Genomic DNA, 18,259 nt, shown 5'->3' with positions numbered 1-18,259 from the left:
ATAATTGCTTTTTTATTGCAACTTTCTTATGCATTTCACCCAGTAAATATAACAGCATATGCCGTTCAAAGGTATGGAATATTCCAGTTCGTTCAAAAGTATGGAATATTCCAGTTCGTTTCAATATTACTCGAACATACAACTGTATATGTGAATGAATAAAGAATACAGCTAAACTGTTCAAGACGTATCATTATAATCCCTAACATTATAATCTGAACATTCATAAAGGTCTCTATAAATCATGCAAATGAGATTCTGCGGAGTCGCGATTTTGTCGTGATTTAGATATTTGTTAATATTTTCCGACGATTGCTATGGGCATACATTATTGGCCAAACGACCATGATCCCCAAAATACCAACACCAAGAAAAAATAACGCTTACTAAAGTTGACACAAAATTCGAACACCATATTCGCAGCTGCACGGGCATCATTTTGGCGAATATGGTATTGAATGTTGTGTTGGAATCTTATAATAACTTCACCGAGCTTACCTTTTAGTACTCCAGGTCGGGTCATATTAAAGACTTTAAAAATGGTACTCGTTGCTGCCTCGCTTGGGACTCAGTACTGAGAGGGTAGGACAAGGAAACAGGACTGGTTGACCCGGTGTCAGTATAATGTGACTGGGTGGGTGTCATGTCTGGTGTCTTCGGCGTGATACTTCAGTGACGGCAGCACTTTGGCGGCATGGAATCTCCCTGTCACAAGACGGCGCAGTATATATACACAGAGCTTACGTCTAACGTTAAGTACAATGTTAAATCCCAGGCATGCATACATAGACACTTTTAGTAAAGAAAGTCTTTTCTTGTAACACCGCTACCCAACTTGAGTAACTCATTTACGTCCACCGCTGTTCAGATATGGACCCCAGAAAACCATAAGTGGTAGACGTGCTATGAAGGGCTGTAGATTAGCAATCTGCATCTTGAAAATGGCAGAGTAGGTGATAACAGTTACGGTGCTTACTATAAACACCCTCACAGATTTAACCTTACTGAAAATGCGTTGACTTCTTTGACGCATTGTGGCTCTGGACAATTTAGCTCCTAACAACCTATTGGACCATTGATTGGCTCCATGTATGAATGTAAACAGGAAGAAAGGCAAGGTTATAACCATTTCGGTAAATCTATATTTCTTTGCCATCATCAAACAGTACAATGCCTATTTCAGAAAACATTCGATTTATAGAATTTCTTGCTAAGTAGAGTTCACTGAAACTAAACATGATTATAGTAGCAAATAGCAGTAAACGAATAGGTGATAGGCGGGTGTTGGGGGTTAGATGAACAAACATCAAATGCCTTGCAGGCTTTTGTGCCATAATTCACATTAGGGGAGAAGCGTCATATAACTGAAATCTTTTAAATTATAGTTAATTCCAGTTTTTACTGAAGCTAACAGGTTTGCAGTTATGTAAGAGGAAATAATTAAGACAACTGAGAAGCTACCTATTCAGCCTATTGCGCATGTCTACATACAGCACGTTTGCTATACTGAAAGCTTTCACAGAGTAGACATGTGAAAATATCTCGCTGGACCTACTGGTGTGTTCTGATACCAATGCACAATGGAAAATCGCTATGTGGCTAATTTACTCACTGGTACTACTTTAATGATTGGCGTATTAACGTTTTATACATATTTGTAAAACTGCAAAGAAGCACACTGACACCATTTTATTTATATCTATTGCTACGATAACACTGCGGACATGAAAGCCTTAGGCATATCTGATAAAATTTCTGTCCATGTTTTATCATCTCAAACACCTGCTATGTCTATATGAATTTCCACAATGCATGGTTTTCACTGTTCGTAGAGCCTTGTTCACAATCAGAGGCCAACCACGGTGGTTTAGCCGTCTCTGTGCACTGTAACGTTTTTTTTTTGGAAAGACCACTTATCTTCGACCTATATAGAGTGCATATATGGACGTCAAACGTGGAAAAGTTCGGCAGTAACTTAACGAATGTTGGTGGTTTTTCTCCGGAATATGCGGGTTCCTCCTTCCACATAAGAATTATCGCCATCGTATGTTGAAAAATTTGTATGACCAGCCAAAGATACCAAGCATGAACGCCCACAGTTACAGAAAATTGAAACAGGGTGTATGGTCAGTACTTGGCCTATTCTCGCATCCCACTCGGATTGAAGTGACAAGTCTTTCCTGTTTTAAATTCGTAGTCATGACACCCACTATCACCACCATGCACCAAAAATCAAATACCCTCTAGTTTAACGAGAGAATTGGAAAGTCGAGGCAAACTCATTTTGCAGTGGATTCTGACTGTGGGATATCCACAGGGCCATATACTACAGGAGGAACTCAGCTGGACTATACAGGATCTTTTGAGCTTAATATAAGCAGAGTTACACAGTTCCATCCATGTAGTTGAATCTCGGTGCTATTTCTTAAATTCAGTTGATGATGTTAAGGAGTAATGCATTATGAGTTTCCAGAAAGGCTGTTTCCCCCACCCCACCCCACCCACCCTCAAAAATTGTGGGTAAGCGGTGTATCGTGGGGTTAAGGTAGCCTAATCTGAAAGATGTTTACACGAATTATTTAACGTAGTCTGATCTAAATGTGGCATGCAATTCTGTAGTGAACAGTGACAAAAGAACAAAGAATTAAAACAAATTAAATCACAGTGGTGGTATACTAACAGGCCAGTAGTTGGCAACGCGCATGGCCAGGTTAAATGAACAGGTGTGTTGTGCTTTATTGCATTATTAAGCAATTAAGCATTACGGTATATTTAGACAACTGAATTATTAAACACAATTCACAAACGAAAATCAGTTTACTTTTGTTTCAGTTTGTTTAGACAAGGAAAAAAGTTCTGCAGTTATCCAGTGTATTTTCAGACACATCTGTCTACATCTACTTGGATTAAACTTGAAGACTGATATCTTCAGGTCTGAAAACTAATTGCCTTCATGCACATTTACAGTTATATGGAGGAGCACGAATGTCATCCACACGAACATTTTTGCAGTTACAGGGCACTCGCTTTGTCGCCGAGAAACAACCGGGCTAATGACAAACCTCCTGGTCATTCGTCCGTTTGTACTTTCTAACTGCCGTACTTTTGTGTCCGGTAATCTCGCAGATGAGCTGTCAACATCAGCCTTGTGCAACAGTGTAGCAGCAGTCGCACGTAACCAGTGATTACGGAACCCTGGGATTTCGGCAACCTTACACAGATGTCCCACGATTTTGGCCAGTATGCTTATCCTAATGAGTTGGTTTGAATACAACACTTCTCTTTGGGGTTTGTCAAGAGGTCGAACGTAAAAAGCCAGTCCTTCTTGTGGACTACAGCGAAGTGAAAAATAGACATGCAACTTCATTCAGTCAAGCTAGTGATGCACAAAACAACCTCTGCAAGATGAACGCCAACGCAACATATGATAGACAGATTGACCGATTCGTCTTTTACGCCGTACTCAAAGAGCATTCCACATATGACGACGGATCTGTATTTATGAGTGGGTGGAAGAAACCGAACTAAAACCACCGACCCTTGGCAAATAACTGGCAATTTCCCCACACGTATATACGGCGGTGGTGAGCAGGCGGTCCCCAACGATTGCAGTCCCGTTTTCACAAGTATACAAGATTCTATAATCACTGAACTACCTGTGGTGGAATAGGAAAATTCTCTGTTCCTAACCGGGGCAACGATCCTGGAGCGGCGGATGTGCAGTCCGAAACGCTACCCACCAAACCATGGTTCTACTTATGTACGTATTCTTACCTGCGTGGGGAACAGAGCGTCACTTCGACATCAGTTTTAGAGGCTTAGAAACGACAAGGCCTCAATGGTGTTACCGGAATGAATTGATCGTCGAGCGAGGAAGACTTCCTCCTCCATCTCACATGCAGTTTGAAAAAGCTCTTCGTATGTCATGCAGGCAGCTGAGAACTCAAACTCCTGTTCGTTTTTGCTCGCCGTTCTACACTGCGTCAAGAATAACGATTCCCGAGTCACTCTCCATAATCTTACACACCCAGTGTATGCTCATATGGTACCCTATGTATAGTACAACCGACTCTACTCCCACTGGCTAAAAGCTCTATAGGTGTTGCACTAAAACTTCATGTAATACCGTCACGAAAGATCAACCATGCTACGCATTATTTTCAACTGTGCAAATAAATGTGGTTCAGCCGGCACGAAAGAGCATTCATCGACACAAAATAACATCGCGCGATTCTTGAAAAATAATCGACTGTCGTTACATTACTACAAACACATTTAAAGTAGGAGAAACAACTCGCCATAACTGATTCTTGAAAATGGCTCTGCATCTTGTCGATTTTTTTTCAAGAATCAACTGTTGCTTGTCGCTTCTCCAATATTTGTCAGTACTAGGCCCGAAATTAAATTTGACACATTTTAATATCATTGGTCGTCGGGACGAAGAAAATCTTAGTCACAAAAATAATCAAAATGTTGGTGGACAAGTACATACTATAATGGCTGCTTCGTGTTAAACACATTCCTGTGTTTAGAAACTCGTTCCAGTATTTAGTATCATAGTGGATGTTTTTTTTTTTTGTACGCTTGTTTACAAAGCTAGAAATAGTCCAGAGAGCATGGCTTCATGTTTATACTAAATGCAAAACGCCGATAAACGTGTAACTTATGTCAGTATAGTAAACATATCGGGTGGGCATAAAAAAATGGGCCGTACTTTGAAACTCAAAATCTCCAAAACTCTCTTACATCAGCTTCTAAATATTTACACTCTTAAAAGCCATTATGTCCTAAGTATACAGACAAAATTTCAATTTCATCCTTTAAGATTTCTGTTCATGGGATCAAAATCAAAATAGAGTCAAAAACACATGTTCCAAAATGATGTTCTACCTTGTTTTACTTGAAAAGGTGATCAATTGGTCCTCCATCTTCTCGGCACACGGCGCGCAAACGTTTCTTCCATGAACTGATTCAGTCCCGAATATACTTAAGAGTAAATTTTCCGTGCGACCTTCATAAACCTTCTCGCTCAGAGAATTCCACACAGAGTAGTCCATGGGATCGCAGTCGGTGCTCTGCGGTGGCCACTCGTCCTTAATTATGAATGAAGGAGTTATTTCCTCAAGATGCTGCTGTGTTGCACGGCTGGCATGGGATGGGGCGCTGATTTGCTGGAAAACAAAGTCATTTTCTGGGTACAACCGGCGAAAATCAGGGAGAAGGCCACGATCGAGAAGTTTCATGTAATTTTCGGAATTTACTTTAGTCTTTTCGGTATCAATAAAATGTATGAGGGATTTCCCGCGCCAACAAACTCCTCTAGAAACCATGAACTTCTTTTTGTAAACTGACTTGATTCATAATACAGCTTCTTAACAGGAATGCCCGGCTTTGGCTTGCCATAAACGCGATCTTTCTGTCTACTGCGGGCAATCTCAAATGGAAAGTCTTTTTCATCCATGAAGCCAATTTTCTTCAACTTTTCCGTTGAATACTTATCATCAAGGTTTCTGCAGCGCGTTTTTTCTTTTCTGTCGAACCGTTTTATCCCTTCTTGAAGTCCGCATTCGCTTGTACGATTTTAATCCCAGTTCTTTTGTCATATTTCTCACAGAGGTCCGAGATACTCCAAGGTTCCTTGCAATCTGTCTCTGCGATTTGTGAGTGCCGGGATTCTGGGAACAAAGTGCCTCTTATACATACTGAAGATTTTCTTCCGAGCAAACAGTTTTTAGTCGTTCACTGTCTGACTTCCTTTCTAATTTTCACAATTTTTGCCCTTCTCCAACCCTTTCTAGTGAAACATGTTGCGATCAATTCCTTGCACGTCGCAGAGAAAAAAATCTCGATCCAGCAAAACTTGTGCCTATCTGGCAGAAGGGTTTCTCTGACACTAGAGCCAGACATTTTTTCCCGACGACACTTGATTGACCCGTGTCACACAGGTGTAGCGGGCCTTTGCTCATGACACCTGACAGATGATGCAATGTGGGTCACCAGAACGTGCGTTTTTGAGGTTATGTTTTCATTTTAACCCTGTGTACCCTGTGGCTACTCAAGCTATGACCTTGAAAATTCGTCAGTGTATTAACAAAAGCATGCAATTTGATTGTCTAAAGTTTGAAAGGGTTTAAAGAAAGGATAATGGAGCAATGCAGCATCAAAGTACGGCCCATTTTTTATGCCCACCCGATATGTCATGTTTATGTGGCATTTATTATGTTTGCAGCCTTTGACCAAATGTTTTTATTTGAGTAATCAGTGAGTGACCAGTAAGTGGTCAGGGTGAGTTCCTCTCACAGCGTGAAGTCTTCCTAAAGGTAAATGATATCTCAGTATATGATTATCTGTAAATTTAATGACATTTTTATATCTCGGGGGAAGCCCATGATCATCCGCAGGTTGCTCTCAGACCTTCCCACGTTCGACCGGAGAGGAAGCCAGTGTGAACTCGACTTGAACTCGCATCGACCGCCTTGGCAAGAGGCTCCTGGGTCACTGCGCCGCGCTGGCACGCTAATCACCTCGGCCACGGAGGCCCCATGTAAGAAATAATGTTGCCCTGTCACAGCCGACATGAATGTACATTGTAAATGTATATTGCACATTTGCACTCTCAAGTATTTATTTTTTAATAATGATAAGGGCTTAAATGAGTAACGCAGGAACCCCTAAGTGAACAGAGATAGCAATGATGGAGCTGTCGTGCTAAAATACGGCCTACTAATAAATAAAAAAAATAAAACATATAAAATAATAATACTATTACATAATATCACTGAGCGACGTAGAGTACCTCATTAATGTTCACAGTTATTTATATACTGACCCAAGGAAGCTAAAGCGATAGTCGTGTTATGAAAAGCTGTGGGATAAGATCAGGGACTGAGATCATAGAAATGGCACGGAGTGCCATAACAGTCACCTTGGTTACCGTAAACAGACTCATGGATTTAACCAGCCTTGGCATCTTTGGTACATTGGTCTTCATGATGAAGCAGGAATACTAGGCTTCTAATCTGAAGACAGCATGAAAAAATACTAGACTCTGATTTACACTGTTATTCCCACTGAATATAGCTTGACAGACAAGACCCAAGTTTCAGTGGCGAGAAAAGACCAGGACTTTGACGTTGTCGCTATACATTTCCCGAAATAAAGAAATATTATTCTTTGCTGCTCGTTTCTGCTAGCAGTTGTGGCTTCGGTGTAGGGCATAATGTGTGTCGATGCCGGATGTGGCCATTAGTGATTTTTCAGATCGAATCGCGAAAGTGCAAATAAACCTACCGTGTGAAACAATAGCCCGAAAGCAAGAGGCGGGAACCTGAAAGAGCGAGGTCGTTATAACTTTGCATTTTCGGGTTTTCACTTCGTACTTTTTAGTTTTCGCTTTGGGTTTCGGGTTTTCCAACTTTCAGTTTCAAAAAGTCAGTAAGGCAAAATGGTGAAGTTAGCTTTGCGCTTTCGCCTTCCAATGGAGCACATTGTCAGCGTTCTGCCAACTGAACTCTTATTCATCACAGCGGATCCAGCGGATAATCGGAGATAATCGGAAAGTCAGTCAGTATGGATAATGCCAAATCTGTCGAGTCACACTAAGTTATTTTGGGTTCTCCTCACGCTTGGCGTTTAAAGCGCCCCCTGGTGACAAGCTTGGTACCCGATCAAAAGCCACCAGTATCCGGAACATTTATTGCCAGGGATTTCGTCTGGATAAGTAAACCAGGAGGATATAGGGAAGAGGAAACCTCTCGGCTAATGTAATCTCTTCCTTTATTATATGACATTTCAGGGATGAAAGCGAGAACATGATGCTAATAGCTGTTCCCACAATGAACTTTATTGCTGGCCTTAATTTTGCGCTTTAAATGCTCGTCAAAAGCTTGACTATCAAATACATGTTTATTACAGTTTTAATTTTTATTATCTATCTACTTCATAAAGTCGGTCTCACCTACACAGGTCTGTCAGCAACCTGCGGCTGGCCGTGGGTTTGCCCCAAGCTCTGCCCAGTTTCCTCCCACCATAATGCTAGTCGCCTTCGCTTATGTGAAATATTCTTGAGTACGGCGTAAACATAAATAGTCAGATCGTTACTTACTCTGTAACTCTGTATTAAAGCACATTATACACAAGTGAATTCTGTTCAACGATATGTACAACAACTGTATAATGACAGTAAGAACTGTGTAAAAAAATAGCATGGAAAAATATAAACACAGGACGAGTTGTACAAATATATACATGGTGTTATTGATATGAGCTTTCGAGAGCGACTGATCCCACAATCAGTTACACACAAGAGCATCATGAACTACATTCCGTAAATCAATACTGATAATTTTCAAAGTAAGAACTCAATCACTGATTTCTGGTTGTAATGTTTTCCAGTATTGGCCACCCTAAAGGGGATTAGCTAATTTTGATTATCAATGTTTTAATTTCCGCCTTTGAATTCTACTAGCCATATAACCATAAAGGGATCATATCGTTACATAAAGTGCACATGATCAAGAATTGTTGAATGAAATTTAACATTACAAATACACAGGTGCATGGAAAAGAACAGGAGAGGTCCTGAATCGATATATAAATATCTCAAGAAGAACAACTGCTGGAGTTTTATTACAAGTTAGTCAGAGCTTAAGTATTCCCAAATATATACAAACAACATGGAAGCCGTTCCACAGGAAAGCGAACGGAACTATGGCCATATCAGGAGCAGTTGTAGTAAAAACAACCGCTAGCAGAGGGCACTGTGTTTGCTGAACTCTTGAGGCATATATATGGTGTCCTTGTGCAATGAGCATCTAAATCGACACTGCTACTCGTCCGCTTTTCATGAAAAGCCGCTGAATATCCTTTTAGTGATCACGCATATTTATGAAAGCTCTAAACCATGAATAACAATTTACGGTCTCTCAAACAGAAGTATTCAATAGAAAAAGCCAACACATGCGTATAACACAACTTGTTCTCGCCACTGAAGGATCTTGTCACGATTCTTCCGTTTGATTATTACATGACGTTTTGCCGACACTGATGAATAGCTTTGTGTATTGTAATGGTGAACTCCTAAAACTTCTTGTCTTTGACAAAGTGAACAAAAGCCACGTACTGTGTTGTATTATCCTGTAGTAAGTCACAACTTCCGATTTATATGTGCTTATGTATGATTCAGGTAGTAGCTCTACAAGCTATACGGCGTTACACTAAAAAGCGATACGTTTTTACTGTAATTTGGACTCTCTGCTATTGATTGTTTCTTAAAGAATGCTTTTAGTTTAGCCCGGATTTTTAACAATAACTGATACTTCTATATGATATGTGAAACACAACACAGGCAACGAGGGCCAGTCAGCTTCTTTAACATACACACAGCTATACTAGCTATTCTCATCTAGCTGATGTCAGTGAGCCGAATGTATCCGCAAAGTTAAGGTATTGATTTACCTTCTATAAATTTATATTATACATTGCTAATTATCAGATGAATGGCACGAGACCAGTTAGTCCGCATTGTCTAGAAACAAAAGCGCATTGACATGAAGGATCATTCTTGACGCTCTTTGCCGACCACGAAATATCTTTTCCAAAATTCAGAATTATTTTAAGAATGAAAGTTGCACACGTGCGAGTCTCAGATTTTGGGCTGTTCTTGGATAAAAAAGGAAAAGTTTATTTGACGGATTCTTTGCCGAAAATTTCAGGAATAGTCACTTTAACCTAAAATTTTGCCCAATTTTGCCATTGGTATCGGCCATGAAATATCTGGCTGTGGAAGTGAGTCTGTGCTTTAAACTTTTCGCGTGGCAAAATGGTTTATGTAAGAGGAAAACAAAATATATCTACCAAAATAACAAAGAATCGATTTCGATTAGCAATCATAAACTATGTATAAGTAAGTTTGCTCGTTAGTAAAGCTGTATTGAAATTGCAAAACAGAAAAAAGCTGATTATATCTTTGTTTAATAAAAAGCCAAGGAACAGACACAAAGGAGGTTGATCTGTATAGAACCAGTTGGCCGGTAGTAACGCAACCGTTATAACAAACACAAGGCAGTTCTTAGTATGTCAGCAAACAGCTTTCGCCGATTACAGATTATGCGTTCATTATATAACAATTTCGAAGTGTCATTGTTATACAAGATTTTTTTTCTTTTTGCTGAATAGCCAAGATCTATATGGATGGCATTCGTCAAACAATAACGCATTGTCACAGTTCTTTATACTGTGAAATGAAAGGATCGACTTTCTTATTCGTGCTGAAATCCCGATTATGAAACCACAAACGGAAAAGCGATATATTCATATGGTGTTCTGCCATTTTTCATATAATTTCCCTTTGGAGAAAGAAATGATTTCTAACAATCAACCGTCATTGTCAGTACTGACTTTATCCGATCTCCAATGTCCGTTAGTTCACTAATTGCATCATACGTATGTTTTCTTTATAGTTACACGCACCAATCGGGTACACTCATCTATATCTATCATCTAGTGTATGGATCGACATTCACATTGCAAACAAGCGCCATTAAACCTGAAACTTATAATTGGATACCAACATGTAAGCATGTTCTTTCCACAAAAGAAATATTTCCAATGTGCTGTCCCATCTTTACGTAAAGGAGTAACAAATCCCGGAAGGCCAGCCAATATAGCTGCTGTGAAATTCATGCGTATATTGAAAGTATTTCATCTCTAGGCTGTAAAGTTGATTCCTTTCACAGATCTATTGTACAAGAAGAAATGTTATTAACAAGAAAACGGGAAACCTTGTTTACATCCTAATGTACACAACAGATAATGTTTGCGAAATTAGTAAACCTTGTGGCACTCCAAACGACCTTAAGAGTCCATCGGACTGTGATGGGTATATTTTGCTATTCGATAGAAGATTCCTGCGCTTGAAAGTAGCACTGAAGCAAAACATTGAACGTATATGCCTTCATTACTTGGTGATCTGTCATTAAAAAAGATAAGTGAAATGTTGACCGACCATGCCAATGAGACGTATATATTGGACAAGGGCTATATCAACAAGTGTCCTGAGAGGTAAAGTCAACGTTCGAAAATAAATCTGTCTATTTGGCATGCTTAGTAATGTGCCTCCTTGTTCCAGGTCGGATTTCCATTGCTTTTTTTATCTGGTGATGCTTCATGAGGCGACTAACCGAAGGCAAGTAAACCGCCCCACCCGAGCCATTATATTGATACTGGTCAACCAGTTGTTGCACCATCCCTTTAATGCTGAACGCCAAGCGAGAAAGCTACAACTTCCTCTTTTCAGGTCTTAGGCGTGACCTTGGATCACCTAGGATTGACCTTGGATCTACTTGGATCTACCGCCCCCGAAGCGGACACTCTATCAACTGAGACATCGGGGCAGATACTATCTATAGGGACCTGCTAAGCTGCGGCGACTCCCTCTAGGCTCTGCCCTTCCCACCATAATGCTGGTCGCCGTCATATAAGTGGAATTTTCTTGAGTACCAATCAAATAAATAAATAAATCTAGGCTCTACCCAGCATCGACACAAAAATGGCCGACGTTTAATCATTTAAGTTTTAATACAGTACAACGTGTGAAAGATCATGTAGTCAATCAATATTAGAGTCACAGTAATCGTCTAGATACGCTATAGTTGGTTTGGCAAAATGGGTATACACAGATTTTTAAAAAAATACTCTTCTACAGTGACGACAACGTGATAGTTGGTAAATGGTCACACGTAACCGGTGGAATACGGCCTATTGTCAATTTACCTCATTTCGCTTTTTTTCCTTACTGTTCACGTAAATGCTTAAATAGTGATGTGTTTCCATCACATTTAACATACAATAACATTAGAAATGCAAAGGGGATGCTTAGTCCACCAGAAGAAACCTGGTTTCATGGATGCCAGTCACGCGGCAGAGGGTTCCTTTAAGACTCGGTCTGGTTTCCTCTGCCTATAAACAAGCACAAATTCCCAATACCATCGAGCTCCGTCGAAAAGGATTTCGTGTCGTCTTGCATCCACGACATTGATTAAGGGAATGGCCCATGTTAAAAGATAGGATGCCCGTGTTAAAAGATGGGATGCCCATGTTAAACGACAGACCCATGTTAAAACAATGGATGCCCATGTTAAAAGATAGGATGCCCGTATTAAAAGATAGGAGGCCTATATTAAAACATAGGAGGCACATGTTAAAGGATCAGAGGCTCGTATTAAAAGATAGGAATTTAAAAAAATGTCCGACTTACATATAGACAGAACAACCAATTTACACAGAGCAACATTTTTGCAGGTGTAAAAAAAAGTAGGTATGATGTGTCCTGAGTTTGCTGCTATCGAGCAAGTTTAAGATGAAGTCATAACATTCTGGAAAGAAAAACGTATGTAGGCTTATGAAATTACAAATAAATAAAACCTTAAGAGACCTGCCTGCATCGAAAACCCACGACTCTTACTGCTGACTTCGAAAGATTGGTAAAAGAGCTGAACATATTTGCTTTCACCGTCTTTGCGAACAAGGAACAAAAATTTCAAAAATGATGTCAATAGGTGGATGTGTTCCAAACCCAGCCAGTAAACCCCCTCGATACTCCCGAACCCCCAGCGGTATTCATACCAAGTTCTTTTAAAGCTGATGGCATATTCGGGGCCCATGCGTATCATTAAATATCTATACCATCCCCACATACTAATGTATTTCACTGGGAAGTGAGGCATACTACCAGGAGGCCGAATGTAAGCATACCCATTCGTAGCTGAATTGAGCATAGCTCCACTGTGGTCTAAAAAGATGCGCCAATGAATTTATTTATTTATTTATTATTTGACTGCTGTCATATGTCGTACTTAAGAATATTTTATTTTAGTGACGGCATCCAGCACTATGGTCTGAGGAAACCTGGCAGATCCCGAGGTAACCCACGACCATCCGCAGGTTGCTGATAAACCCTCCCCATGTACGATCAGAGGAAGTCAGCATGAGCTGGATTTTAACTCAAAGCGACCGTATTGATGAGAGGTTCCAAGTCCGGTTGAATCGTCAGCTTTTAAGGGTTGTTCATGTTAATTCAACAGTTTGCTAAAACATTACAACCGTATACGATAGACCATAGTGCTGCCCCACCTCCGGAGAAATCAGTAGAAATTGTCTGCTATCAAGCATGTTATAATAATTTGACAAGCTAAGGAATCTAACGGACAACAGTACAATAGCCTATTTAGAATCACCCTAGAGAAGAGTGACAACAATAGTAGAGTTGCGAGTTCGAATTCTTTTGTCGCTAAAGTTAAGAAGAGTTTGCCTGCATCATGGGATTTTTTGAAATGTTAGGCAACACTTGGTGACATTAGTTTATCGATCACCTTTCTCTCCCTGTTCCAGAGCTACTAATGACACCTCTTTCTTTCAGGAACTTCAGTTCAAAAAGTTTCAGCACCTCAATTCTTTCCATCGTTCGTCTACTCCAAACAACTTTTTGTGAAACTTTTTCATGCGCCCATGTTGTAGTAAATCTATAATCAAAAATAGTTGCCTAACATTTCTGACAGGTCAAAGCAGAAAGTTTTTTTACCTTCAGCAATAAAAGAGTGCGAATTCGATGCTCGCTTATTGAACCATTAAGTTCACTTGGTTGGTGTTTAACGTCGTGCTCCTATTTCATATACGCCGATTGTCAAGTTTAGGGATGGAAGAAAGCGGAGAGCCTGGACCGGGAATCACGAAGCGATCGTCAAAATTTAAAATCACTTTAAAAGTGGTGTTTCTTATGTAATCAGGTCAAAATATTGCTTGACAATGCTCTAGGCAAGTTACTGTACAACAAATTTCAGTTAAAATAACGGAAAGGAACATGCCAAATGTAATGAATGAAATTTTGACTAAAGTCTAAGATAGCTCTGTGTTGCAAGAGCCTGGAGTACACCACCAATCTGAATATTATATCATACAGCAATGATCGCTATATAGAGACTCTCTAGAAAAGACTCCACATCAGATTAGCAAAGGTTATATTCGGTATATTTTGTTGTAACTCCTAGTTTACAAGGAAACAGGTAAATTGAGTGTTAATCAATTGCCTGTATACGACTTGCCTACGAACAGGCAAGTCGTATACAACGTTTAATTTGAAGCCGCTATATATCACTTTTAAGCAATTGTAAATAAATCGTCGAGGAGCCCAAGCCTATATTTTACAATTTGAGTTTTATCAGCACTGGCCCACATCTTTCCAACAAAAGCAAATTAGAAGTGTTCTCCCTTACAGAGTATTACATAGAATGTCAAACAGAACGTAACATAGAATGTCTCATAGAATCAATGTTGATTGTATTACCTGTTATAACATTTTCACATGTATTACCGTAAAATCCTTGGAAACATTTGGAGGAGTCTTTACACGGCAATGACTCGTTCTGGAAATAATACTTCGAACATTAAGGAATGTAGGGATATAAGGGATAAAAAAGAGTATATGTAAATGCGTAAGAAAACAAAAACTATTTCCAGTACAAAATATATCGGAGTATGAAAATGGATTTCCATTGTCAGGATTCGACAGAAGCAATATACAATGCTGGTTTTATACTTAAGTCACACATCATTACTCTGCAAGTATACATACTTGTCTGGTAATTGCTGCTGTTAAAGTTATACTTAATGTTTGAGCTCTCAAGTAAGGTCTACATACATTTCCTCAGAAATAATTATTGTTTTGATTTCTGTTTAATTGTCGTTTAAATCTAATTAATACTCTTCAATAATGTAATTGTGCTCACCCTGGTGTAACAATAACAATTAGTACGTGTTTTTTGGTTTGAACAGAACACACCAAACAGCTTAATCATGATGCGGTTATTGTCTCTGTGAGGACAATACAAAAATCTGGCACACCCTTCATCCTGCAAGCAGCGTGATACACGCTGGATTCTTGTCCGAACCCGTCCATGATAGGATCCTGCACGAAAGTGATTCCAACCCAGACAAAGCAATCTTTTTTCACAAGACTCTTTGAAAATAGTCCATCCCGCAAGTCTTGACAGTTGTTAATAGAACAGAGGGTGATAAGACAGACTGTCAGCCGAAGGACAAGTCTTTTTCAGATCGCAGAGATTCGATGCTTGTTATAGGTTCGACATTTGCTAACATGCATATACATATTCCTGTGGCTATAACTTAACCCCTGCTATCAATTCTGTTATATATACCTTATGCAAATACCCTTCCTCAGAACTTTTGAGCACTTTTACGTACGTCTGTGCACAAAATGACAAAAAAGGAATGATTTCGTTTTCTGAGTGTATCTCATCGACCGTTAGACGCCTGGTTGAACTGCCTCTATCCGCACGCTCAGCAATCAGCATGCTCCCTATCTACAGCAATGATCAGCATACGGCATTGAAGTTCTGTGAGTCAAACTTTCCATTAATATTCCCGCTTGGCAAGTTTACTGCGCTTCATTTAGCCTATAATTCCCGCCAGAACCTGCTATATTGGTGTGTCTTTCCGTAATTTTAACTGAACTTCAATTTAAACTCTATGTTTCTTCTTTGCTGTTTGTGTAAGTGGCGGATACTTCTTCCAGTCTTGCGTGTTCGAGTGTAGGTCCGTTACTTCCCTTTATGAACTGTACCATTTCCTCACTACTTCTGAGATTTTGTACACATCACTAATGCCAACCATTGTTTCAAATAATTGATATTTAACTTCATTGTATTTAGCTCTCCAGGATTAAGCAATAAGACAAAACTGCTAACGATTTTGGTATTTACTGTGCAGGAATGTCATGTTAATTCGCCTGATGGCTAAGTCCATGCGTGCCGTCTTCCATTAGCCAGAAAACTTAGATGACTTAAGCTCTGGGGCAATGGAGAAGATTATCTACTGAAAGAAATACCTCGTGCGGCACAATCTGGTTGATCATCTTTAGATCCGACTTGCTAAGGAAGTTTGTAAATAAGAATTGCTTTCCTCAAGCACTCAACACAACGGCTGACAAATGTCACGGCCACCGTCGCAGAATTGCATTAACTTTATATCCATGAGTGCCACAAGAAGGCACAGTATATGTACATACAACTAATGACTCTTCGTCGTCATATGACTGAAAAATTGTTAAGCACGACGTAAAACTACAAGCTACATACATACATAGATACCTATATATCCTTGAGGGATTAGTGAATTATCATTTATTGGTTAAATCCTGACGTTAACAATGATCTGAATAAAACATAAAGGTCACCATGGTGAAAGTTAAACCAATTACTTTATAAATAAGTGTTTGTGTGTAAAAATGATCGGGGATATTTCATGGGCAACTGTGACCAACTAATCCTCTGTATTTGTCGATACAATAAATGAATACTATCCATCGCACGTTAGATATATGTGATACGAAGATAGCTCCGAGGAAAGACAAATCTGAGTTATCTGTATGAAACTAGTCGATCGATGCTCTGGCATTAAATTCATGTATTTGGGCATTATATCGCACGGCAAGAGCGTTTCTCACCCTCGAACGCTTTCATAAATAAATATTTCTATAATAAATAATCATTGCAATTTTAGTTGCTTTTGTCTTTGCGCCTTTTGTTGATATTACAAATGAGCAAAAGACTTACTCCGCGCCTTACTAAGTACTAAAAAAAAACAAAACATGGCGACTACCAAAATCTCTCACGCATATGATCTTGGTCTTCTAACTTCTTTCCACGGCAAATGAACACAGAAGTAAATGCTGACCTCATGATTCAACTGAGTTAACGAATCTAGTGGACAGTTTTTCTAGATATTTATTGTTTCGACATAGTTCGACATTTGTTCAGTTGTGTGTATACTCAAAACGTATTGATCTCAAAATGTTCGGTTCGCAAAAAGTTTTCAACAATTTTCAAAAACTTTCGCTAATTTACCATTTTCTACAAATCTCATTTACTCTGAGAGCTAACTCTCATGTGAGCATATTTTATGTAACCTAAGTCAGTCCAAGTAATTCTCGGTTGTGAAGGGTTGTTGTTGTATTCTTCCTCTGTCAAGGCCGGCCCGTTGAGATTCCCCGCTGTGCACCCCATCTCCAAACCACCATCCACTGCGCATGTCAGTTGGACAGGAACTTCCGGAGGGATTGTGGTCGTAGGTGATGAATGGTTTACCACTTATGCTTTGGTTAGTTGGAGGTGTAAACGAGTCAACGGCATCGGGGTTAGAACGGTGGCGTTGGAAGTCCATAGCCACAATACTATATTCTCCGGCCTCGTCGTCTACATTAAAATGTCTGTAATATAAAATGGTCTCGTTGCCAGAACCGTCAATGAGCGCAACATCCAGGTATTCCTGTGTTTGTGCAACCATGTGGAATTGTTCCAAACCCAGCCAGTAGTCCCCTTCGATACTCCCGAAACCTCGGCGATATTCCTCCCCATGTTCTGTTGAAGTCGATACAATATTCAGGGCCTCTGCGCACCATGAGGTAAGTGTACCCTCCATACAAATTATAAACAGAAGACTGGAAAGGGGGGTGGCGCTTAAAGCGGGTTGAATATAAGCGTAATCAAATGGAGCGGAGCTCAGAATTCTACCACCGAGATTAAAACCCTCCTTGCAGTCTGGAAAACAAAAGGAATTCATCAACTGCGAGCCGTCGGAACGTATTGACAAGTTTTCTATTATCCAAAGTATGCAAAGTTATAATAGAAAATTGCTGTTCTATGGACAAAATTTCAAGCAGAAATGCAAACAAAACAAGAACAATTTCGCAATGGCCACAACATCCCTCAAAAATTAAGCCGATGTTGTTTTGTATCCATATCTCTCGTTAGTTGAAGAACTCAACTAACTGCGCAGTTGCGCAGATATATGTTGTCAAAATTATCTGATTATCTGACCAACCAACAGACAGGCCGACTGGACAAAGAGAGTATGGAGCTGCTTGTTACGGCTAAAAATGTAAAGCGATGTGACTATAAGCTCGGAAAGCACTAGACCACAACTCAAATCAACCCGATGGTCGCGATTCAACGGTAATTGTACTCAATCGTTGCTTTTGCCGGTTCAGTCCAAAGTCGAATGGCTATCAGCGTCTGCAACCATCTGCGAACGACCAGTTGAGTTGAGCTGAGTTCAGGCCAAGCATTAAAAAAAAAGCTGTGTCATGACTGACATCTATTCACGCATAACTGAAGATTTATGAATATTCGAGATATTACCTTCAGTATTACTCCAAATTATTCTCAATGTTGATAACGATGCTTCG

General features: G+C 39.7%; 1 protein-coding gene across 1 annotated transcript; it reads right to left on the bottom strand.

Annotated features, from left to right (window-relative positions):
- Positions 1-16,986: 16,986 nt before the first annotated feature.
- Positions 16,987-17,493, bottom strand: LOC135463481 (ficolin-1-like). The gene has a single exon (XM_064740742.1). The coding sequence runs from the start codon at positions 17,491-17,493 to the stop codon at positions 16,987-16,989; it is 507 nt and encodes a 168-aa protein (XP_064596812.1).
- Positions 17,494-18,259: the final 766 nt, after the last annotated feature.

The sequence above is a fragment of the Liolophura sinensis genome, chromosome 1, assembly GCF_032854445.1.
Source record: "Liolophura sinensis isolate JHLJ2023 chromosome 1, CUHK_Ljap_v2, whole genome shotgun sequence".
NCBI classification, from domain to species: Eukaryota; Metazoa; Mollusca; class Polyplacophora; order Chitonida; family Chitonidae; genus Liolophura; species Liolophura sinensis.
The sequence above is the reverse complement of the archived record's forward strand: the minus strand, read 5'-3'. Positions and strand labels throughout refer to the sequence as shown.